General features: G+C 53.3%; 2 protein-coding genes and 1 long non-coding RNA gene across 3 annotated transcripts; 1 reads left to right on the forward strand and 2 right to left on the reverse strand.

Moving 5' to 3' along the window:
- Nucleotides 1-7,646: 7,646 nt before the first annotated feature.
- On the reverse strand, nucleotides 7,647-13,671 carry DOK3 (docking protein 3). Its single transcript, XM_086410981.1, has 6 exons — nucleotides 13,577-13,671; nucleotides 12,791-12,902; nucleotides 11,184-11,489; nucleotides 8,920-9,019; nucleotides 8,632-8,804; nucleotides 7,647-8,531 (listed from the first exon to the last, which is right to left on the reverse strand). Exons 2-6 carry the CDS (start codon nucleotides 12,854-12,856, stop codon nucleotides 7,851-7,853), a joined length of 1,326 nt encoding a protein of 441 aa, XP_086267107.1. The 5' UTR covers nucleotides 12,857-12,902; nucleotides 13,577-13,671; the 3' UTR covers nucleotides 7,647-7,850.
- LOC147369097 (uncharacterized) lies at nucleotides 8,884-10,118 on the forward strand. Its single transcript, XR_015167255.1, has 3 exons — nucleotides 8,884-9,043; nucleotides 9,410-9,552; nucleotides 9,638-10,118. It is a non-coding gene; the product is annotated as an uncharacterized LOC147369097 (long non-coding RNA).
- A 1,148-nt stretch (nucleotides 13,672-14,819) lies between the features above and the next one.
- On the reverse strand, nucleotides 14,820-20,394 carry DDX41 (DEAD-box helicase 41). Its single transcript, XM_086410980.1, has 17 exons — nucleotides 20,336-20,394; nucleotides 20,143-20,253; nucleotides 19,709-19,868; nucleotides 19,554-19,628; nucleotides 19,365-19,425; nucleotides 19,105-19,241; nucleotides 18,287-18,359; nucleotides 18,031-18,184; nucleotides 17,812-17,948; nucleotides 16,834-16,996; nucleotides 16,559-16,690; nucleotides 16,235-16,306; nucleotides 16,032-16,128; nucleotides 15,744-15,893; nucleotides 15,588-15,659; nucleotides 15,371-15,481; nucleotides 14,820-15,195 (listed from the first exon to the last, which is right to left on the reverse strand). The coding sequence occupies exons 1-17, from the start codon at nucleotides 20,375-20,377 to the stop codon at nucleotides 15,059-15,061; spliced, it is 1,884 nt and encodes a 627-aa protein (XP_086267106.1). The 5' UTR covers nucleotides 20,378-20,394; the 3' UTR covers nucleotides 14,820-15,058.
- Between the last annotated feature and the right edge of the window lie 3,357 nt (nucleotides 20,395-23,751).

The following is a 23,751-nucleotide window of genomic DNA, read 5'->3' on the forward strand; positions in this document are numbered from 1 at the left end:
TATTTATTACCCTTCCTCCCCGTTTTTCCTCCCATTCTCTCCTGAACCCATTCAGTCAAGCTCTTGTCCCCACCAGTCCTCTGAATTAATTCCCTCTTCAAAAGGTCTCTAATTATTTCCAGGTTGTTCAATCAGTGATGATTTCTCAGCTTTCCTCTTTCCCTACCTAGAAACAGCTCTGGTCAGGGTACACTCCCTCTTCCCCGTGGCTTCATCCTGTCCCACTGACTGCTTCTTCTGCACCATCCTGCCTCCTGCCCTACTGAATTCTCCTTCTCCACCTCCTTTTGCAGCTCCTCATTTGCTTTCCAACATGGTCATCAGCTCTTTCCTCTCTACATTCACTCTCTGGGACCCCATTCTGTTCTGTGACTATCAATAATACCTATATGCCAAGGACTCCCAACTTATATGTCCGGATCTGGCCTTCCCCAACAAATCCAGACTCCAGTATCCAACAGTCCGTCAAACCTAGGATGTCTATTTCAAATCATCATTGTCGTTGTTCAGTTGCTCAATCGTGTCCAACTCTTTGTGACCCTATGGACTACAGCACACCAGGCTTCTCTGTCCTTCACCATCTCCCAAAGTTTGCTCAAACTCATGTCCATTGAGTCGGTGATGCCATCCAGCCATCTCATCCTCTGTCGTCCCCTTCTCCTCCTGCCTTCAATCTTTCCCAGTATCAGGGTTTTTTGTAATGAGTCAGCTCTTCTCATCAGGTGGCCAAAGTATTGGAGCTTCAGCATCAGTCAATTTAAACTTGCAATTTCTCCACCTCCCTAACTCCTTCCTCACTTTGGTAAAGTAAAAAAAAAAAAAAGAAAATTAAAAGAGCAGCATTATTCATCTGCCTGGTCCAGTAAAAATTATGACGTTTTCCTTCCTTTATTTTCTGTCTCATACTTTAGATTCTGCAAATTCCACCTTCAGAATTTCTTCCACATTTGGCTTCCATGTATGTCCCTGCCACTTCTCTCATGTCTGGACATTTTAACAGTCTCCTAATAGAGCTCTCTGCTACTACTCTTACCCAGTCCAGAGTTCTTTCACTGCAGCAGCCAAAGTCCCTCTAAAGCAGCTGCTGCTGCTGCTCCTGCCAAGTCGTTACAGTTGTGTCTGACGCTGTGTGACCCCATAGACGGCAACCCACCAGGCTCCCCCATTTCTGGGATTCTCCAGGCAAGAACACTGGAGTGGGTTGCCATTTTCTTCTCCAATGCATGAAAGTGAAAAGTGAAAGTGAAGCCGCTCAGTCGTCCGACTCTTAGCAACCCCATGGACTGCAGCCTACCAAGCTCCTCCTATGGGATTTTCCAGGCAAGAGTACTGGAGTGGGTTGCCATTCCCTAAAGCAGAGATCACATCAAATCACCCTCAGCTTTTAGTATTCCAGTGGGCTGGTATCACACTGGAAAGTAAAGTGTTTCAGATGTACATGACACTAATAAACTGCATCCACCAAGACACAATAAACTGGGTCCCTCACCTCCTCATTCACTCCATCCACTCCAGTCACTTGGCCTCCTGAGTGTTCCTCCATCACAGCAAAGGTATTCCTGCCTCAGAGCCTTTGTGTTTGCGACTCCTTCTGCTGAAACACTTTCTACCAGATATTAAAACAACAGGCTCTCTCACTGTGCTCAGGTCTCTGCTCAGATGTTGCCTCCTTTCTTGATCATCCTATCTAAAACAGCAGCCCCTGACACCTCACCCGCATGATGCACTAGTTCCTTATCCTGCCTTACTTTTTCCCTATAGCACTTACCACCATTTGACATTATATTAAGTGTTTGTTTCTTCATTGCCCTTTGTCTGCATTAGAAAGTCAGTCCTCTGAGAACAGGGTCTTGTCTGTTTTGTTCACCGTCTCCCCAGTGACTGCACACAGCGGATATGAATAAACAGATGAAGGAAGGATTGAGAAAGTGAAACAGTAAATGAAGAAAGGAAGAAGTGGCAGCCTGGGGCTCCAGGCAGCCCTCCAACAGGGAGAGCCAGGGATCCCATTCCTTGGGCTCCTGCAGGGCTCAGACCTAGATGGAGCCACCAGAGCTCCCTGCACAGGCAGCCGCTGGGTAGGGGGGAACTGGCCGTGGGCTAGGCCACAGTGCCCCCTGGTGGTCAGGATACCTGTAGCTCCAGGGCCAGGTCCCTAGGCGTTTCCAAAGACTTTCTCTTCTACTTTCTGATTGGAACCTCATAAAAATTGCCATGAAACAAAAAGGTTTAGATTTGTAATAAAAAAAGCATGCCAAAACAACAAGAACATACTGTATAACACAGAAATTTATATTCAATATCTTGTAATAACCCATAATGGAAAAGAATTTGAAAAAGAACATATATATGTATGCATACATATATATACATACATGTATATATATATCGGAGAAGGCAATGGCACCCCACTCCAGTACTCTTGCCTGGAAAATCCCATGGACGGAGAAGCCTGGTGGGCTGCAGGCCATGGGGTCGCTAAGAGTCGGGCACGAAGGAGTGACTTCACTTTCACTTTTTACTTTCATGCATTGGAGAAGGAAATGGCAACCTACTCCAGTATTCTTGCATGGAGAGTCCCAGGGACAGAGGAGCCTAATGGACTGCCGTCTGCGGGGTCGCACAGAGTCGGACACGACTGAAGCGACTTAGCATATATATATATAACTGAATCACTTTGCTGTATATTTGAAACATTATAAATCAAATCAACTACTCAATTTAAAAATGAATATACACTGAAAATAAATTTAAAAAGAACATTCAATTGCTTAAAATAGAAAGAAAAACCATTCTATAAATTGTGTTGGAACAATTGGTTATTGTCTAAAAAAAACAAGGGTCCACCTCATGCCATATATAAAAATATATCACATATAGATTAAAATCTACTTTTACAGGACTTCACTAGTGGTCCAGTAGCTAAAACTCCTCGCTCCCAATGCAGGGGGCCTGGTTTGATCCCTGGTCAGGGAACTAGATCCCACATGCTACAACTAAAAACCAGTGCCATCAAATAAAGAAGTAAAAATAAAGATTTGGAAAAATCAAGTAAAATCTACTTTTACAAGTAAAATTATAAAAGTATTAGAAGACAGTTTTTATTTTTTTTATTTTTATTTTTATTTTTTTTGACAGTTTTTAAAAGAAGCATGCCAGACCAAGGACCCAGCATCCTGGATCCCAGTTCTGGCCAAGATCTTGACTCTCTGGGTAACCTCAAGTGTGTCCTGGCATTCTGTGAGGTGGCAGGAGCTGACCTGCCACTGTGGGGCCAAGAGGTCATTGCTGAAGGTACCCTGACTCCTCCTAGCCTCAGCTTGCTCTGTTGCAAGCAGCCTGATCAATCATGGGAAGCTTTTGCCTGTCAGGAGGATCATCTGTAAGTAGGGCTGAAATGTGTCTCTCGGTGTTTCCAACATTTTTCTGGGTTTTGTCCTGTGTGGCTACAAACACCATGGGATAGCACAGAATGCACCTCCCCACAGCCTCCCTTCACACACTACATTTGGAGATGCCTTTAGACACCTAGAACTCTCATGTGCAGTTGGAATCTTAAATATGGATCTCAGGGGCAAGATTTACAGGTCATCAATATTTAGATGGCCTGTGAGATCTGGAGACCACCTTGACTCACTTAGGACTGTGGTTCTCAGCCTTGGGTGCATACTACAATTATCTGGGGAGCTGAAAAAGTGGTGCCCAAGGCCTGCCTTGACAGATGAAATTTGAAACCATGGGTGTGGGCCTAGGCATCGGCATTTTAAAAAGGCTCTACTCCAAGCTTCAACAGTAATTGAACCGAGAACTTCCAGATGTACAAGCTGGATTTAGAAAAGGCAGAGGAGTCAAAGATCAAATCGCCAACATCTGTTGGATCATAGAAAAAGCTAGAGAATTCCAGAAAAAGATCTACTTCTGTTTCATTGACTATGCTAAACCCTTTGACTGTGTAGATCACAACAAACTGTGGAAAATTCCTAAAGAGATGGGAATACCAGACCACCTTACCTGCCTCCTGAGAAACCTGTATGCAGGTCAAGAAGCAACAGTAGAACCAGACATGGAACAATGGACTAGTTCCAAATTAGGAAAGGAGTACGTCAATGCTGTATATTGTCACCCTGCTTATTCAACTTATATGCAGAGTACATCATGCAAAATGCCAGGCTGGATGAAACACAAGCTGGAATCAAGATTGCTGGGAGAAAACTGACAAATAACCTCAGATGTGAAGATGACATCACCCCTATGGCAGAAAGCAGGAACTAAAGAGCCTCTTGATGAAAGTGAAAGAGAGTGAAAAAGTTGGCTTAAAACTCAACGTTCAAAAAGTGAAGATCATGGCATCCGGTCCCATCACTTCATGGCAAATAGATGGGGAAACAATGGAAACAGTGATAGAGTTTATTTTCTTGGGCTCCAAAATCACTGCAGATGGTGACTGCAGTCATGAAATTAAAAGACGCTTGTTCCTTGGAAGAAAAGCTATGACCAACCTAAACAGCATAATTAAAAGCAGAGACATGACTTTGCCAACAGAGATCTGTATAGTCAAAGCTATGGTTTTCCCAGTAGTTATGTACAGGTGTGGAAGCTGGACCATACAGAAGGCTGAGCGCCAAAGAATTGATGCCTTTAAACCGTGGTGTTGTAGAAGACTCTTGAGAGTCCTTTGGACAGTAAGGAGATCAAACCAGTCAATCCTAAAGGAAATCAATCCTGAATTTGCACTGAAAGGGCTGATGCTGATGCTGAAATTCCAATCCTTTGGCCACCTGACGTGAAGAGCCAACTTGACTGCAGGAGACCCTGATGCTGGGAAAGATTGAGGGCAGGAGGAGAAGGGGTCGATAGAGGATGAGATGGCTGGATGGCATCACCGACTCAATGGACATGAGTTTGAGCAAACTTTGGGAGGCGGTGAAAGACAGGGAAGCCTGGTGTGCTGCAGTCCACGGGGTCGCAAAAAATCAGACATGACTGAGCAACTGAACAACAGGTGATTACGTATGCAGCTAGGGTTGAATACACTGTGTCTGATGCCAAAGTCCCGCACAGAACTCAGGCAGGGAAGGTGACAGAAGAGTCTGGGAAGAAGAGACTTGTGAGGAGGAGGAAAACCAAGTGAAGACCACATTCCAAGAAGGGGTGTGGAGTGCTGCTGAGAAGTAAGGAGAGTCTAGATCACAAAGAGAGTCCAGGTTGCTTTTGTTTGGGGGAAAAAGGAGGTTGGTGACCCTAATAAGAGTGATGGAATGGAGTTGTGGAGACCACCAGGAGATTGGATTTGGTTGAAAGGAGAATGGGAGGTGAGAAAGTGGAAATGAGAGTAATCAACAACTCTTTTGAGGAATTTCTCTGTGAAGAGGAAGAGAGAAATGGGGGAGTGGCTGAAGGAGAACGAGAGGTCGAGGGGAGGTTTGTTTTAAAGAAACTATAGAGCATATTTATGTGTGGCTGGAAATGATGATGATGATGATGGAATTAACAGGTCAAGGAGAGAGGGTAGAGCTCTGTTTGCCAAGCCATGGGGAAATGAGAGGAGACGGGAGCAGACACTCTTCTGTTGTAGGGCAGGAGGGAGACTGGTGCAGATATAGCTGCTCTTGTAGATGAAGCAGTGGGAGGTCAAGGATGCTCACTTCTGTTGGCTACCACTTCCCAAGTAGAAATGTGAGAATGGTCAGGGATGGAGAGAAGAAGCTATGAGAGCCTTGGGGAGGAGAAAAGCAGCCACTGTGGCATGCAGGATCTCTGGGCAGCATGGACAGCCTATCTATTTGAGGTTTGAGATCACATCGTTAAAGAGAACGCAGTCAGCCTGGTTATGGTAATTTCTCATATGGTGGCACAGAGAATTGGGTTTACCTGAGGCTGGGAACTTTGCCCCAAAAATAGGATGGAAGGAGAGGGGAGCAGAAGGCAGAATCCAAGTAGGGCAAGGATGGGATTATGGACTGGAGTAGTGCAGATAATGGGAGAAAGCAATGGCACCCCACTCCAGTACTCTTGCCTGGAAAATCCTATGGATGGAGGAGCCTGGTAGGCTGCAGTCCATGGGGTCTCTAAGAGTCAGATACGACTGAGCGACTTCTCTTTCACTTTTCACTTTCATGCATTGGAGAAGGAAATGGCAACCCACTCCAGTGTTCTTGCCTGGAGAGTCCCAGGGACGGGGTAGCCTGGTGGGCTGCCGTCTATGGGGTCATGCAGAGTCGGACACGACTGAAGCGACTTAGCAGTAGCAGCAGCAGTGCAGATAATGAGAAAAGGGTCAGTGCAGGTCAGTGAGAATGGAGAGCAGCCACATAGGCAACACTAGAGGAAGTGGGCTGGAAGGAGAGGAGGTAGCCAGTGGCAGACACTTGAAATAAGACAGTGTCACTGTGAAGTGACAATGGAGCGTCACCATCATAAAGATGAAGTTTGGGATGTGTCAAAGGTGTGAGCAGCTGAGGTGGTGCTGAGGTCAAGGGACCAGGAGGCTGGATCTTTGGGGGCATTGATGCTTGTATGCATGGAGACCCAGGGATGGTGACAGGAGCAGCAGTAAGGAGAGGACAGTAAGGCAGCCAATGAAGTCTTCGAGAGACTCCTTATCTCCTTCTGGAATGTGGACTCCTTGAAAACAGGACTGTGGCTGTCATGAACACGGCCATGGGTCCTCAGAGCCTGGCACAAAATAGGCATTGGTAAGACTCGAATGAATGCATGTCTGGTGTATAATTTGATCTTTATGCTTCACGGCTAAAGAAGAGACTGAGGCCAGGGACTCCCCAGGAGTGTCTGTGCATTTTTGAGTTTCAGCGGAGACTGTTTTGGGTGTGCACATCTTTGAAGTCCCTGCCCCCTGCCCCTCCCCCACTCCTCCTCAGCTCAGGCTTTCTGGTCCCTCAAAATCAGCCTCCACACAGCTTTCCCTGGTCTGACTGTGTTCCTCCACTGAGGATGAGACCCAGCTCCTTGTAGGATGATCAGACCTCTCATGCGTGGCCAACTCAACCTCAAACCCCTAGGAACCCTCTGGTTCATGCTCTTCCCTCGCTCTCTGCAACCACCATGCCTACCTTCAGCCTGGAAAGCTCCAGGGCTCACTGCCAGTCTGGTGAAGCCCTGCCTCCCCTTTACGCTCAATTCAGAGGGTACATCACCCATCAGCAAGCCTTATTTCTCCCTCTGCCCTACTACTGTCTGAGTCACTTCCACCGCACAGGACCACATGGAGCCATAATTATCTGTATTCCACTTGCCTGCTCCAGTGGACTTGAACCTAAGGGTGGCAGAGGTCGGCGCTGGGTCACATATGTCCCTGGAACCCAGCACAGGGCACTGGTGTTTGTTGCAACCCGTGTTTGAGGATCTGTGTGGACCTGGGCATACCACTGCCGGGACCCTTGCTGTCCTTAGTCGCTCAGTCATGTATGACTCTTTTTGACCCCATGAACTGTAGCCGCCAGGCTCCTCTGTCCATGGGATTCTCCATGCAAGGATACTGGAGTGGGTAGCCATGCCCTCCTCCAGGGGATCTTCCCGACCCAGGGATGGAACCCAGGAATCCGGCATTGCAGGTGGATTCTTTACCATCTGAGCCACCAGGGAAGCCCTTAGGGAGGAGATAGCACTGTGGGCCAGGAGGCTGGACAGAGAGGAGAACTAAAAAGGCTTTATTGCCAGCAAATCTGTACACTATACACGGGGGTCGGGTGGGGGGCCTCCCCAGGCCTCCTACCTTGTCACTCCAGGCTAGAGTGAGTGTGAGGATTGCGTCCCCAGATGTCGGTTGTCCCCCCTGCCCTCTTGTCCCAGGGAGAGTGCCCTCCTCTCCTCGGGCGGCCACACCAAGTGGTTCAGGGCCGGTCGCAGGGGGCCGGGCCCTTCTTCCGCTCTCGGCTCAGAAATGTCACCAGCTTGGCCTTGAAGCCTGAGTGCGCACCCGGGCGGCCAGACCCCGAGGCCTCGTCGCCGTTATCCGCCAGCTCCAGCTCCAGCAACCGCCGGTACTGGGCCTCCAGGCTGCTGTCGTGGGCCGCGCCGGGCCAGCCCAGGTCCTGGCTGTTGTGGTAGATGGGGCTGTCCGGGGGGTTGCCGCCGCCCGGGCCCTCTTCCACCAGCTTCCGGCAGCCGGCGTCGGGCGCGCACAAGTTCTCGTACAGGTGTTCGGCGGCGGCGTTCGGGGGCACGCTGGCCCGCTTGCACACGGACGCGTAGAGCACTGCCGGCGGCTCCTCGGAGACCGCGGGGCCCAGCAGCGGCGGCAGACTCTGTGGCCCGGGCTCGGCCGCGCGCATCTTCCGCGAGCCGGGCGCCTCGGGCCGCGGGGGCCCCTCCCGCAGCTCGCCTGGAGGCTCCAGCGAGGGCAGCGAGGTGGCCCGCGGCAGAGGGCAGGGCCGGGGCCCCGGGAGCCGCTCCCGCTGGCGGGCGATGGCGGCGGCCAAGGCCCCGCACAGGTCGCGGGCGCGGGCGCTGCTGAAGGCGAAGAGGCCCTCGCCCGAGTCGCAGCGGCGGCCGGCTTCAAAGGAGAACACGCCCTGGGCAGGGGGCGGTACGAGGAGTCAGCGGTTTCAGGAATCGCGCGCCACCCGCCACCCTTCCCTGCGGGACCAGCGGGGCGGCGACCCAGCACCTCACCTTGTCGGAGCCGAACTTTCGCAGGAAGCAGTAGGGCCAGGTGTAGAGCGCCTGCGGATTGGCCGGTTCGCTCAGCTGGATAGCGTCCTGGCCCAGCCGCAGGAGGTAGGGCCCCTTCAGCTGGCAGCGGGTGGCTGCCTCCGTCCTCTGCACCACCACCGGGAACTCGCCCACTGCAAGCACCGGCCGTGAGGGCCACAAGCACAGACTCCCTGGGTGGGGTCCCAGAAAGCTTCCCGCCCCGGGTGTGCTGGGGCTAAGGCTGCCTCTGTAATCTCTGCAACTTACCTTCCTGCCAGGAAGAGTAGATGGAGTTCTCCTCCATGGGGACCAGGCTCCTCTGCCGAGCCTCTGCCTCCCCAGATCCTGAGGAACTCTCCCCTGTGCCCTAGGGAATGGGACAAGGCCAGAGGTTAGTGTCTCTCCTCCCCATTCCCATATCCTTTCCCTGGGGTCTGTGACAAGCAAGGGCACCCAGCGACCTGAGTGCCAGTCCCAGTTCCACCTGTGACACAGTGCAAGGCCCTGGGCACCACTCTGAGCCTATTTCCCCACCGGCTGCCCCTTTTAGGGTGCTGAGAGCTGTAAAGCAAGGGCACATGAGAAGATGTCCTCCATCGCCCCTGAGGTTGGCCAGAGCCTGGGCCAGTCTGTCTGTGTCCCTGTGATACCTTGGAGCAGTAAAGGGGTGGGAGCTTCAAGGGTGGGATCCACGAGTGAATGGCCACTCTTCCTCCCATCTTTGACCTCTTTCTCCATCTTCCCCAACATTCTTCAGGCTCTGACCCTGAGCATCTCCATCATGACCACCTTGGCCCATGAAACCACGTGCCATGCCATGCTAAGTCACTTCAGTGTCCGGCTCTTTGTGACTCTATGGACCATAGCCCGCCAGGCTCCTCTGTTCATGGGATTCTCCAGGCAAGAATACTAGAGCAGGGTTTCCGTGCCCTCCTTTGTGGATATTCCCAACCCAGGGATTGAACCCAGGTCTTCTGCATTGCAGGTGGATTCTCTACCATCGGAGCCACCAGGGAAGCCCCAGGATACCATGTTGCTAAGTCACCTCAGTCGTGTCAGACTCTGTGCAACCCCATAGACAGCAGCCCACCAGGCTCCCCCATCCCTGGGATTCTCCAGGTAAGAACACTGGAGTGGGTTGCCATTTCCTTCTCCAATGCAGGAAAGTGAAAAGTGAAAGTGAAGTCGCTCCGTCGTGTCCAACTCTTCACGACCCCATGGACTGCAGCCCACCAGGCTCCTCTGCCCATGGGATTTTCCAGGCAAGAGTACTGGAGTGGGGTGCCATTGCCTTCTCCATAGCCAGGGTCAAATGCAATGGCTTCCCACTGGTCTCTTGCTCCTGTTTATTTACCTGTTTTTTTTTTTTTTAAATCAAAAGAATTGTAAAATACACAACATAAAACTGACCATTTTAACCATTTTAAAGTGGATGGGAAAAAAAAATAAAGTGGATGGAGATGTAATTCAGAACTTTTTCATCACTCCAAATGGAAATCCTGTACCCATTAAGTCTTTACTTTCTATTCCCTCCTCTCCTCAGCCCTGGCAACCAGTAAGCTGCTTTCTGTAACTATGGATTTGTCTATTCTGGGTACTTCATGTAAATGGAATCACACAGTGTGTGGCCTTTAGTGTCTAGCTGTTCTGACTTCGCATGTTTCCAATGTCCACCCACGTTGTATCATGTATCAGTGCTTCATTCTTTTTTAAGTCATGTTCTGTTGTATGGATAGACTACATTCAGTTTATCCATTCATCCGTTGATGGACATGTGGGTTGTTTGCATCTTTGGGCTACTGTGAACAACGCTGCACTAAAGATTCTCATGCAAGTTTTGTTTGAACACCTGTTTCAGTTCTCTTGGGTCTACGCCTAGGAGGAGAATTGCTAGGTCATATGTTAACTTTGTTTAATTTTTGAGGAACTGCCACTCATTTCCTTTTGGCCCATCAGAGACCCTGCAAAGCTTTAAAACACTCAGTTTCTGGGTCCAACTCCCCAGAGGCTTCTCCTCTTGAGCAAAATAAAAGCCCAGACTCCACAAGTGGCCCAAGGCAGGTTCAGGTGGCTCCCACCAAGTTCTCCACCGTCGCCTCCTCCTGGGTCCCCTCTCCCTCCTTAGCCTGTGGCCACAATGGCCTTTCTGCTCCTTGAACATCAAGCTTTTCCCTGCCTCAGGGCCCTTGCCCATGCTGCTCCCTCTTTTCAGGAGCCTTCTCAGACTGGTATTGAGGACACTCTTTCCTCAGATCTTTGCCTGGTGGGTTATTTGTCCTCTCCTGAGAAGCCTTCCTGGACCCTCCTGTCTAACATACCCCCACTCACTCATGGTCCCACTCAGCCTCTCATATTCTCCATAGCATTCATGGCTATCTGAGATTTGCTCTGCGGGCTTCTGGCCTGTATCCCAGGCTTCTAGGTGCTTGCTGAGTGATGGGATGTGAATGAGCATGGAGATGAACAAGGTGTGGGTGAAATGGTCTCCCCAGCCCGCCCCTGGATGCCTTCCCCACCTGCCCTGTGCTCACCGGGAAGGCCAGCTGACAGATGGGGCCCATCCATGCCTGGCGGTGCTCTGCGGCCAGCAGGTGGCTTCGCTCCGTGGTGGTGAGCAGGAAGGCACCAGTGTCCCGGGGGCAGCTCTCACCATCAGCCGGTAGCACAGACACACAGTCAGCCAGGCGAATGATCCGCCGTTCTCCTCGCCGGCCAGGCCCCGCAGACCTGTCACCTGCTGGCCCCAGGCCACCATCCCGGACCTCCCAGCTCTCTAGCCGGGCCACGCCCGAGGGGCCTCCTGCATAGAGTAGACCCCATACCTTCCGCCAGCATTTCTGCAGGAGATAAAAATGGGGGAGATGACCCTCAAGTGGCAGTTCCCAACCTGCATCTCAACCCCACACAAGCCATTCAGCCAGTGCTCCTGGCCACCCAGGGTGGCCTCCGCCTCCCCACTCTTCAGGCCATGTGAAAGTGAAGTGTTGTCCAGTCGTGTCCGACTCTTTGTGACCCCATGGACTGTAGCCAGACAGGCTCTTCTGGCCATGGGATTTTCCAGGCAAGAATACTGGAGTGGGTTACCATTTCCTTCTCCAGGGGATCTTCCTGGCCTAGGGGTTGAACCCGGTCTCCTGCACTGTAGGCAGATTCCTTACTGTCTGAGCAGCTTTTTTACCGTCTGAGCCACCAGGGAAGCCCAGGATGCCTTGCCAGAGCTGGCCTGGCAAGGGGGACAGTCTGTACTTGGAGTCAGTCAGCCCTGGGTTCACATCTACCCCCACACTTTCCCAACTGTGATCCCCATAAGCACTAGTATCTTCGTCTCTCAAAGGTCATGAGGGGGGACTTCCCTGGTGGTCCAGTGGCTAGGACTCCATGCTCCCAGTGCAGGGGCCTGGGAACTGGATCCCACATGCGGCAAGTAAAACATCCTGCACGCCGCCCCTGAGACCCAGCATGGCCAAGTAAATAATAAAAAAAAAATACTTAAAAAACAAAAGGTTGTGAGAACGCACGAGGCTGGGGCTTCTACTGGGTAATATCTAGTGGCTACAGCAGACCACCTGCCAGCCCTGCTTTGTCGGTACCCCCACCGCCTGCAAAGAAAAGGTCACTTAGGCCATGGGGCAAGGGGTGGGGTGGGAGGGAGGCCTCTGTCTCATGATGGCAAGGAAGGAAACATGCAAATAATTCCGAGCAAAGGAAACAGACGGTTTATCTGCCTGGGCAGCAGCTGCGGCTGAGCTATGAGTGTGCAGGGCCCGCAACCTCAGGACAGGGCTGGGAAGAGCCGAGCCCTCTTCAGCAGGATGGAGCTCCCCTTTTAGGGGCTCCTCCAGCTCAGCCTCCAGCCCTCTCAGGGGCCACAGTGCCACTAGTAGATGGGATGGAAGGCTTTTGGATTAGCCAGCCCCTCACCTCTGCTCTGCCTCAAGGGTGGCATTACCGGCTCCCCGCTCTTGGCTTCCCACCTGTAAATGAGGCAGGTCTCGCTGAGGCTGAACTTCTCCACACCCAGGTTGGATTCCCCACCCTGACGCCTACCCTCTTTTTCCCAATCCTAGCGGCCTGTCCGAGTCTGGGGCAGAGGCCCACCACCTGTCCTAGGCGGCCGCCGGGCAGCTAGGGTCCCCACCTTGCCGAACTTGACGTGCTGCTGGTAGAGGATGCCGTCCTTGACGGGGGTCTCCAGAGGCTCCATGGCCGCGGTCGGGCCCCAGGGCCGACACTCCGAGGACCTGCGGAGACTGATGACGGGCAGGAGGGGAACTCCTCACACTTCCCCTTCTGGCCACTTCCCCCTCCCTCTGTCCAGAGAGGCAGCTGCAGGCCTGGGGGAGGGGAGCCCTGCCTACCGTAAAGGAGCTAGAATGGGGTGGGGAGGGTTCCAGGTACCCCACTAGGGCCAGGCAGGGGCCTCAGACTACCTGAGGGCAGATGATCCCTGCCTGTCCCGGTCAGCTGGGTGTGAGCCTCTGACCGCAGACTGGCTCCTGAGTCATGCGCTCCGACCCCTCCCCCATCCTGGGGCAGTTGTGTACCTTGGGGCCTGGCATGCCCACAGCCTGGTCCCCACCCCAGGACCTTACTCTAGCCAGATGGGCAAACTCCTTGCTTTCCCATTCAAGAGTCCTAGTTGGTCGGCCTGCCTTTATGCTGGAAAACAGTTCTAACAGTCACTTGGTCCTTTCCATTTCACAGCTCCTGTCTATTGCCAGCCTTGGCATCTTCCCACTGAACCATGGCCCTACCTGGGCCCATTCGGCCCTTTCTGCCATCCCCAAACAACCCATCCCTCCCCTTCCTAAATGCTGCCTGGCTCCCAGTGCCCTCAGGTCTAGCTTGGACTCCTGGGCCCAGCACTCGAGGAGTATTCTCTCCTCCACCTCCCCACGCCTGGTCCCTTCAGGGCGCCTCTCACCGTGCTCCTCAGGGCACTGGGCCTTCTCCCTCTGGCCTTCTTCCTCCAGGAGGCCTCCTTTGACCACCCCACGCTATCTTGAGAGCACAAAGGCCCCTGCCCTCATGGCATGGCCCCAGCCACGTGAGAGGGTGGCACGCCCCTGCCGAGTTCCCTGGAGATCTCACATGCTTTTTTTTTTTTAAGCTTTGCTTCTTGCTGGGGCACTTTCTAAGCCTTGCCTTGCTGGAGGCCAGGTATCTGAGCTCTGCATATGAATCTGAATTCTGGAGACAGCCTTGTGTCATTTATCCTGTGCCACTTCTAGGAAGGAATAGCCCAAATACTGTTTGGGGGTCACATGTGGGTTGTATAGCTTCTCAGGCAGGAAATCTAGGGCCTCATTCACCTGGCTTTGTGCCCATTATGGCCCAAGCAGCCCCAGACACCATGTCCTTTGCATTCTCATTGCCATTTCACCGATGAGGAAATCAAGACTCAGAAACATTAAGTAACTTGCCCAAGGCCACACACCAAGTGGCAAACAGGGCTCGAGCAACCGCTGTCCCCCTGGGATAAGCGCGTGGCCTGCGCATGGAGTGTCTGGCGCAGAGGAGCTGCCTGCCACCAGGGCTCTTTTTCTATCTACCCCTAGCAAGATGCTGAAATCCTGGCCCCTTTGCTAGCAGTCCCGTGACCGCAGCCTGCATTTATTCATGGCTGATCTGTCTGTCCCACTCACTTGTGAACTTCCCAGAGGGCATCTGTCTGGCTCACCTGGGTCCTGAGCCCAGCACATAGCTGGGTCAGTGGGTGCATGTGGCCTGGGTGGCAGTCCTACGGCATTTGCTGCCCACTTGGCAAACAGCAGAGGCCTCCCTACTGGGAGCCTGCATGGGCAGGGGGCCTGAGACAGGACGTCTCCAAAGGGCCTTAGAAGGCCCGGGGAACTTTACACACTGACAGGAAGAGGGAGGCTGGGGCAGGGCTGGAGGTTATAACAGCCAACCAGAAAGACCAGAAACCCCAATCAACCATTTCCCTTTGGTCTATCAGGGTGGTCCTTTTCTGAGTCACAATAGAGGAAATTTACCCTAAGCCTCCACAGGAGGCCCCAGGCAATCAGCTCCTTCCACAGCTCAGTACCAGCAGGTTTTGGCAGTGGTTGTGGGAGATACCAAGGTCCCACCTCAGAGGGGCGCTGGCGGTCAGAGGGTGAGGCCTGCCCAGGGAGCACGGGGCAGACAAGGTGAAACACAGAGGCTGAGACCAGAAAGGCTTGTGCTTTAATGGCAGCTAGGCTAAAGGGGAGCAAAAATAGTAATTCTGGGGGGCATGGGGAGCAGGCAGCCAGGTCCAGCCTGGCCCAACCCAGGCCAGCTGAGCCGAGCTTGCGGTCTTCTTGTCCATGGGGCGGGGGTGTGTGTGTGGTGGGGAGCGGTGGTAGTGGCTGGAGCTCCAGGGACAGAGGCCCCTCGTGGAGAAGGAGGGGTGGCAGCCAGCTCAGAAGTCCATGGAGCTGTGGGCCAGGTAGTCCTTGCGGCCGATGTTGCTAACCTGCTTCGTCTGCATGGCTTCGAGCTTGGGGCAGTCGGTGATCCGATGGCCCAAGCCCCCACAGAAGGCACAGCCACGCTCTCCTGTGGGAATGGGGTACCGGGGTAGGGAGGGTCAGCATGATTACGGGGCCAGCCTCCATACCCCAGACCCTGGGCACCCCCATCAGACCCCCAGTCCACCAAGGGGCAGCATGCACTTGTTCCGTGGTGTGCTCGACTGCCCCCACCAGACTAGGGTCCTTCCATCCCACATCACCTCCGATCTCCAGCATGGACTCGTCCCCACAGTGCAGGACTTGCAGGACCGGTGGAACCTTCTGCTTGGCCTCCAGCAGCAGGGCTTTGAGATCCATCAGCACTGACTCATCTGTGGGGATAGTGGGGAGTCTTCAGGTCCAACCCTGGGCCCTGCAGCCAGAACCTGAGTGGTCACAGGTGGAGGGCCCAGGAGACGGCCTTGGTGGCAGACTCACCACAGGCCTTGTTGATGAAGGTAGTGGCGATGCCCGTGTTTCCTGAGCGCCCAGTTCGGCCAATACGGTGCACTGCAGAGACAGGGAATAGGGCATGTGGCCCCCTCTCCAGGGCCTGGGGCTGAGCCCTCAACCCCGGCCTCCCAAATACCCCACCGTAGTTCTCGATCTCCTCAGGCATGTCATAATTGATGACGTGCTGGATGGCAGGGAAGTCCAAGCCCTTGGAGGCTACATCCGTGGCCACAAGGACATCCTTCTTGCCCTCCCGGAATGCCTCGATAGCCTTGGTCCGTTCCTCCTGGTCTGGAAAGGGTCAGGCAGGAACTGTTAGAGTGACAGCAATGGTCTGGGGAGGAGTGGCAGGCTGTCCAGGTAGGGGAAGGGATAAGATGAGGGGCTGCTACGGGGATGGGGTCCGTGCCTAGAACATGCCACCCTGACCTTTGCCCCCATGGATGGCAACAGCCTCCACTCCCTTGAGCAGCAAGTACTCATGGATGGCGTCCACATCTGCTTTCTTCTCTGCAAAGATGAGCACCTGTCCAGAAAAAGCCAACTCTGGTCACAGGGACTGACTCCTGGGTGCCCCCTGTGACACTCCCCCTGCATGTTGCCCCCCGGCCAGCCTGGCTGGCAGCACTCACGGGCGGCGGTGTCTTCTGCAGGCACTCAAGCAAGTACACCATCTTAGCTTCCTCCTTCACGTATTCCACTTCCTGCCACCACCGGGATCAGGTCAGGTGGTCCTGAGAACAGGCTCACCAGCCCTGGCCCTGCCACAGAGAATGGGTCCCCAGGCCTGGCTGGGAGGTGACCAGAAGCCTCTTGCCAAGCGCGGGGCACTATAAGAAGGCTTCCTGCTAAGGGCCAAAGCTGTGAATGAAACCCCCGCTGCCCACCCTGCTCTGATCAGTTCCCGGGAGCCTTGGAAGACCCCAGCCTCCCAGGTGAGACTGCCTAGCAGGTACCTGGATGACATCCAGGCTGGCGGCCCCGGCACGCCCCACGTTGATCGTGACAGGCTTTACCAGGGCGCTCTTGGCAAAGTTCTGAATCTTCTTAGGCATGGTGGCGCTGAAGAGGAGGGTCTGTCGCTGGCCCTGAGGAAGAAGCGGACATGCGGGGGCTGGGGAGGCTGAGTGGCTGGGACAGTGGGTGGGCTTCAGGGCCCTTCAGAGTTGAATGTGGTGTGTGTGGAGGGGGGGACGAGGCGGGAACGTCCCGGCCAGGTGGGGAAGGGCACCTTGAAGTAGGAAAAGATGGTGCGGATGTCGCCCTCGAAGCCCATGTCGATCATGCGGTCAGCCTCGTCCAGGGCCAGGTAACGACAGATGTCCAGGCTGACCATCTTCTTCTGCAGCAGATCCATGAGGCGCCCAGGGGTGGCCACCATCATATGCACACCGCTGGGGACCAAGGGCAGACACTGAGGGCTGAGCCACCTGCTCGACCTTACCTAGGGGCCGGCAGCCCGCCCTGTTCTGCCTTCCAGTCTCCTTCCTGTTTCTCCTCGCCTGTCCTTCCTTGTCACTGCCACCACCTTGCTCTCCGAACAGAACAATGCTCTCCTGGCGAGCACTGTAGCCTTCTCTGCTAGACCCCAGCCATATGGTCACCTCTGCCTCACACACCCGTCCCCTGATCACTCCTCTGCCCCTAAGAGGGCTGACCTGAATCTTCAGATAGTTTCAGCTTGTGCTTCCACAGGTCCCTTTGTAGGCCTCAATGGGATCAGCTTCCTGGTACACTGAACCCATCTTTTCCACGTTTGCATCCTCCCTAACTAGCAATGCCTATGAAACAGGGACTGGGTTTGGCCTGTCTGTAACCCTGGACATGTAGTGATGTGATGTCTGTCAGGAACTGCACTGTGTAGAAAGGGCACAGGCCCAGCCACATCCTAGAGCCTCAGCCTCCTTGATAGATCACACTGGACAACCCTGATCGTCCTGGACACCCCAGGCCCTCCACCTCTCTGCCTTCTGCCTGGAATGCCCTGACTCCTTGACCTCCCAGATGCCCCTGTTCTATCTGCTGTGGTCCCAGAGTACTTTAGCACCTTCCTCTGTCCCAACCCACCTCCCCATTAGACTGGGGGCTCCTTGAGGGCTGAGCCCATGAGCGGCCTCTGCAAGGCTCTGCTGAGTAGCTAAAGCAAAGGGTCTCTTGGCTTGTCAAGGGGTTCTGAGGAAGCCCATGGGGCAGGGTCACTTGGACTCACTGTCGGATGGTCTCCATCTGCTCTTTGACGGACATGCCCCCGATGCAGAGGGCGCAGCGCAGGAGTGGTGAGCTGTCTTCCTGCAGCAGGCGGCAGTAGTACTCCAGGATGCCATGGGTCTGTCGGGCCAGCTCCCGCTGCAGGTACAGGGGCAGTGGCTGGCACCAGAAAGTGGCTCCCTCCCTCGTGTACCCTGCCCTCTAGGCCAGCCTCTCTTACCGAAGGGCAGATAATGAGTCCATAGGGCCCTTCACGCTTAGAGAAAGGTAACCTTTTCTCTTGTTCGAGGCAGAACATGATGACGGGCAAAGTGAACACCAGTGTCTTGCCTGAGCCGGTAAAGGCTATGCCTATCATGTCGCGGCCAGAGAGACTGGTGAGAGAAGAGAGGCTGGAGGGTCAGGCTCCATGGAAAACAAAGACTGCTTCTCATCTGGTGGCTGCTCCTCCCCAGGACTGTCAGCTTCACACTCACATGGTGGGGATTCCCTGGATCTGAATGGGTGTTGGGTGGTGGATGCCCTTCTTCTTCAGGCCTCTCAGGATGGCTACAGAAAACAGCCTGGCTTCATTTTTGTGTTTCACAGGATACGAGACACAGGCCCCTAACGCCTGTAAAACTGGCACTATGCCCCTCACGTTACAAACGACGATCTCAGACAGACAAAAAGACAGACACACAAACTTGTCCAAGGCTTCTAGGCTAAGTGGAGGCAGGATTCACACCCAGTTCTGTTTAAAGCCATCATTACTTGCCCTCCAAAGCTCCCTAATGGCAGAGGTTACAAAATATGAACAGCTCAGGGACTGAAAAAGAAGCATAAAGACAAATTCCTCCTTCTCCACTGATTAGACCTGATGCAGAAGCTTCTGGACTTCGGTGGGGGCCTAGGATGCAACCTCACAGACGTTTCACTATCAAAATGTGGTGCATGTTTCATGATCACAATGTGGTACTGCAGACTTCCCTGGGGGCACAGTGGATAAAAACCTGCCTGCCGATGCAGGGGACGCGGGTTCGACCCCTGGTGTGGGAAGATTTCCACATGCTGTGGAACAACTAAAACCTGTGTGCCACAACCAATGAAGCCCGCACACCGCAACTTCTGAGCCCGTGTGCTGCAACTACTGAAGCCTGAGTGCCTAGAGCCTATGCTCCACAACAGAAGCCTGTGCACCGCAACAAAGTGTAGCCCCTGCTAGCTCCAACTAGAGAAAGCCCGTGCACAGGAACAAAAGACCCAGCACAGCCTGTACGCATATAATGTGCTGGTGCTTCCAGCTCCCAGGTACCTGCAGGAAATTTCATTTCCTTGAAGCTCTTAATGGGCGGTGGGATGCCATCGCCTTCCACCAAGATGTGGTACTTCTTCCGGACACGTTCATGCCGCTCTTCAGACATACTCAGGACGTAACGGGGTGGTGTCCAACTGTGGGTGGGTGACAAGGGTCAAGCTAGCACCTGGGCACACCTGGCTTTGGGGTGTCCCTTCCAGTCTCAGCCACCTATCATCCCAAGTAAGAGGAACCAACTGCAGACAGAAAAGACGTACCTGGTTTTGATTGGATCATCGTATGTGATTCCCTTAGCCATCTCCTTCACTGACATCAAAGCTGAGAAAACAGATATGGCTCAAGGCTGGCTCCTGCTTCCCAGAGGCCAGGTCCCTTGAAATGGAACATGCCTAGGGTTGAGGGAGGAGGCTCAGTTCACCTCCTCTCTGCCCTGGCTACAGCCATACCTCGACCTTCGGCCACACTCTCCAGGATCTTCTCCTCTTCCTTCAGCTGCTTCTCTTTGGCAGACTCCTTGCGGGCTGACAAAAGAAGCAGAAGGTGTCAGAGAGACACCAAAGCAGTGCGCCACACTGAGCCTCCGGCCTGCTGCCCAGCCCACCTTCAGCCTTCTCTTTGAGATGCTGGTGCTGATCCAAGAGGCTGACGTTGGACTGAGGACCCAATGGGATGTCGTCCTCATCTCCTCGGGGCTCGCTGCCGCTGTCCTGCTGTTCCTCTTCCGCAGCTCCCTTGCGTCTTCGCTGCAGCAGCTTCTGGAGCTGAGGTTCCACCAGTGCCCCTCAGAGCCAAGCCCAACGCAAGTGGGGCATCGGGCCCGGGGGCCTACGTCAGGATCCTGGCTTTTGGGAGAGGGTCCTGTGCTCGGAGGCGCAGAGCTGCCCCACTCCTCAGATGACATTGCCAGTTCCTCGTCTGCCTGGGGACCACGCTCCCGCGTACTGACACCTCACCCCGCGGACCCGGGGCCACCCCCATCGCATCGCTAAACCCCCATCTCCTGCCCTCATTCTTCTCGCGACCCACGGCCCTCACCAGCAGTTGCCGGCGCTGTCGCAACGGCACGTAAGGCACGTAGTCCTCGTCGTCCTCATCCTCTGCCTCAGAGCGGCTTCCTGTGGCAGTCGCCTCGTCGGTGCGAGCCCGCTGCAGACACACACGAGTCAGACCCGGACCCCTGGCCTTTACCTTCGCTCTCCAGCCGCGCGGACTCCAACCTCTCTCCCACCTTCCGCTCAGGTTCCGATTCCGCCATCCTTGCTGCACGCATGCGCACCACAGTAAAACCCCGCCCCACCTATGATGAGACCCAATCAGATGTAAGGAAGCGGACGTCGGCACCTAGCAACGACCTCTGAGGGCCGGATCGCGCAGAAGGACAAATTTTCTCCTGAGCGTCTGTCTTGCGGTACGGTGTCTCCGCCCACTGTAGGTGGCTACGCAACTGTTGCCGGGGCTGAGGGCGAAAGCGTCAGGCAAAGCATTGTGTGACTCTGCAGGATTTCGAGCACGCGCTAAAAGCTCAGACCGAGCCGGGTAAAAGCGTGGAAACCGCCGTTCCCGAAGAGGGCGGGCTTCTGGCTGCCCAGCCTCGCCCAAGGAGTGACGTCACTCGGCACGCCCCCGCTAGTGGACACTGCGCCCTCTCGTGGCCGGGGAGCTCAGAGACCAGGCTAGCTGGGATCCCGACCCGGACTCTATCCAGCCCCTATTAACCCGCACCGGCCAAGGCAGGCAGGGCAGGATGGGGCTTGCAGAGTAAGCTGACTGGTGAGAATACTGCTGGTGTTATCTTTGTGAAACACCTATGTTCAGAGTGGCGAGATAAACAAAATGATGACTGTGGTTTTAAACTGAAGGCCTGTATATGTACGCAAATGATTATTATTGTAAATGCCATAATAGAGCTGAGAGAGTAACTGGGGAACCAAAGAAGACTTCGAGGAGACCTGGATCTGAAGTTATAGGGAAGTGAGGAATCGCAGAGCTGCTGGGAGGGCAGGAGAGGGAGAGGCTTCCTGACAGAGGGTCTAGCAGGAGTCAAGTTCTGGCAATGCCTTAGTTTCTCAGTGAACAAAGATGTGGCCTGTGTAGGATAGGGTAGTCAGAGTTAAGGCTGGAAAGGTAGACCCAGAGTGTGCAGGGCTGTCAGGATAATTTCAACTTTTAAAGAGGATAGGTTAGTGCTGTTCTTTTCTTCCTTTGTATGTTAAGAGTGTGGACTGGACATTGTGCAGTGTGAAAGTGTTAGCCGCTCAGTCATATCCACCTCATTTGCAGTAGGGTTGGCTGTAGCCCTCCACGCTCCACTGTCCGTGTAATTCTCCAGGTGTGAATACTGGAGTGGGTTGCCATTTTCTTTGGGGAACTTCCGACCTAGGGATTGAAGCCGGGTCTCCTGTATTACAGGCAGATTCTTTACCATATAAGCCACCAGGGAAGCCCAAAGAGATTAGGTGGAGAGAGAGAGATAACTGGTCTTGAGTTTAAGAACTGTCCTAAGACACACAAAGTACCACTTTTGGAAGTAGCATAAAGGCAGGGAAATGGCAACACACTCCCGTATTCTTGCCTGGAGAATTTCATGGACAGAGGAACCTGTCTATGGAGTCGCAGAGTTGGACACCACTGAGCAACTTACACACACACAGGGCAAACTGTAAATAAGTGGCTTCTCAGCTGGAATGTGAAGGATTAGGTGGTATTCGTAAGAAAGTGTTATTTTGAAGAGGGAAACAAGTGAGTAAAAGTCAGGAGCCCTGAGGGTGCCAGACCTAGCTGGTCTGTGTTCTGTTTGGAGAGCACTGTTCTGTTTGGAGACTGAGGTCATCAGGTGTGGCTGGAGTGTGCCAGAGGCAGGCGCCAGACTTGAACAACCCTGAACACCATTCATAGAGCTCTTTTTCTGTAAGAAAGGGCTTCTCTGATAGCTCAGGTGGTAAAGAATCTACCTGCAATGCAGGAGACCCTGGTTCAATTCCTGAGTTGGGAAGATCCTCTGGAGGATAGGCTACCCACTCCAGTATCCTTGGGTTTCCTTGTGGTTTAGCTGGTAAAGAATCTGCCTGCAATGTGGGAGACCTGGGTTCAATCCCTGGGTGGGTTCAATCCCCTGGAGGAGGGCATAGCAACCCACTCTGGTATACAGTCCATGGGGTCACAGAGTCAGACATGGCTGAGTGACTTTCACTTTCTGTGGGTAAAGTGGCTGCTTGATCAGATCTGCAACTCTGCAGATGAAGCAGAATTTTTCATAGTTGTGACAATTCAGTTGCAGAGCAGGATCCGTGTAAAAGTTGAAGGCGAGAAACACAGGTAATAAATATACAAAGAAAGGCTTCACAGAAAAGTGGCCGCACTTCCTTGAGGACTGGCCAAGGGACCAAGAATTGTGAGCCTGTGGTCAGTGCTGTTTCACCTCTTTGGAAGAAGTGGTACTGCTAGCCCAGTGTGTGTGTGTGTGTGTGTTGCAGGGTAGGGAAGGGTTCAACCTGGTGGGGAAGGAGGGAGTGGCTTTGGATCCTGGTCCCAACACTCCACGAAGACCTGTTGGTGAAGGTGTAGCTGCTGCCACTGTCACTCCCCACATGAGCACAAGCTAAGAGCTGTTCTAGTAGAGAAAATGACATTGGAGGTGAGGATTTGGGACAAAAGTGTGTGTGAGCATTTCTGGCAAAACTATTATATTAAAATCTGAATTCACAAACAAGGTAAGACCCGTGGTGGGGAGCGGGGGATGAGGTAGTTTGCTTTACACAAGAGTTCATTCTTCTCTTAACACTCAGGTACTTTGGCTACACATCCATGCCCATTGTAAACTCAGATCTAACTTATAAAACTCCACCTTTACTTTTACCTCACCTTTCCCTGACAGCTTCAATCATCCAGGCTATAGGTATACACACAATCCACAAGGCCTCAAGACTTCCTGATGGTTTCTCACATTAGCTGTGCAGAGTCCAAGTCCCACCCCTCCAACTCGCCCATCTTGGAGGGAAGGAAACTAAGCCACAGTGTGGGGAAGGGGTTGCTAAGGGTTTCCATACTTATTAACAGGAGGAGGGGGCACAGATGCTACCGTCATACAGACCTATGCTTTAATCGTGTGTGTGTGTGCGTGTGCGCACGCTGTCATGTCTGATTCTTTGAGACCCGATGGACTATAGCCCACCAGGCTCCTCTATCCATGGAATTTTCCAGTTATAGAATACTGGATCATGTTGATGTTTGACAGAAAACAACAAAAGTCTGTAAAGCAATTATCCTTCGATTAAAAATAAAAGAACACTGGAGCAGGTTGCCACTTCCTACTCCAGGGATCTTCCTGACCCAGCGATCGAACCTGAGTCTCTTGCATCTCCTGCATCAGCAGGCCGAGTCTTTACCACTGCACCACCTGGGATCTTAGTTGGCCAAACTGAGCTCAGTAGTCTCTTTGCTGTCTTGGCTTTAATTCCTCATCCATAAAATGGGCTAATAGTTCTGCTTAGCACTGCTGACAGAATTAAGTGGAATTGATGCCAACCTCTTGCGGTAGCACGCGCTCAGGAAAGTTAATGACTAAGGCAGACTACAATGTCTCTGAGTACATCCTTCACCCTCATGCCCCACCCGGATGAGTAAACCTTCAATCAACACACCGAC

This window comes from Bos grunniens, chromosome 7, assembly GCF_055505025.1.
Source record: "Bos grunniens cultivar Pamir isolate PY7600 chromosome 7, Bosgru_T2T1.0, whole genome shotgun sequence".
Lineage (NCBI taxonomy): Eukaryota > Metazoa > Chordata > Mammalia > Artiodactyla > Bovidae > Bos > Bos grunniens.

What these genes read in the sequence shown, in the direction of transcription:
- DOK3 (XM_086410981.1), bottom strand. Translation starts at nt 12,856, where the DNA reads ATGGAGCCTCTGGAGACCCCCGTCAAGGACGGCATCCTCTACCAGCAG. An exon ending in TCTGTCAGCTGGCCTTCCCG is followed by an intron (nt 9,020 to 11,183) that starts GTGAGCACAGGG and finishes CCCATTCCCTAG; the next exon opens with GGCACAGGGGAGAGTTCCTC. An exon ending in GAAAGTTCGGCTCCGACAAG is followed by an intron (nt 8,532 to 8,631) that starts GTGAGGTGCTGG and finishes CCCCCTGCCCAG; the next exon opens with GGCGTGTTCTCCTTTGAAGC.
- DDX41 (XM_086410980.1), bottom strand. Translation starts at nt 20,377, where the DNA reads ATGCGTGCAGCAAGGATGGCGGAATCGGAACCTGAGCGGAAG. An exon ending in ATCCAGGGAATCCCCACCAT is followed by an intron (nt 18,185 to 18,286) that starts GTGAGTGTGAAG and finishes TTCTCTCACCAG; the next exon opens with TCTCTCTGGCCGCGACATGA. An exon ending in GACTCATTATCTGCCCTTCG is followed by an intron (nt 17,949 to 18,030) that starts GTAAGAGAGGCT and finishes CTGTACCTGCAG; the next exon opens with CGGGAGCTGGCCCGACAGAC.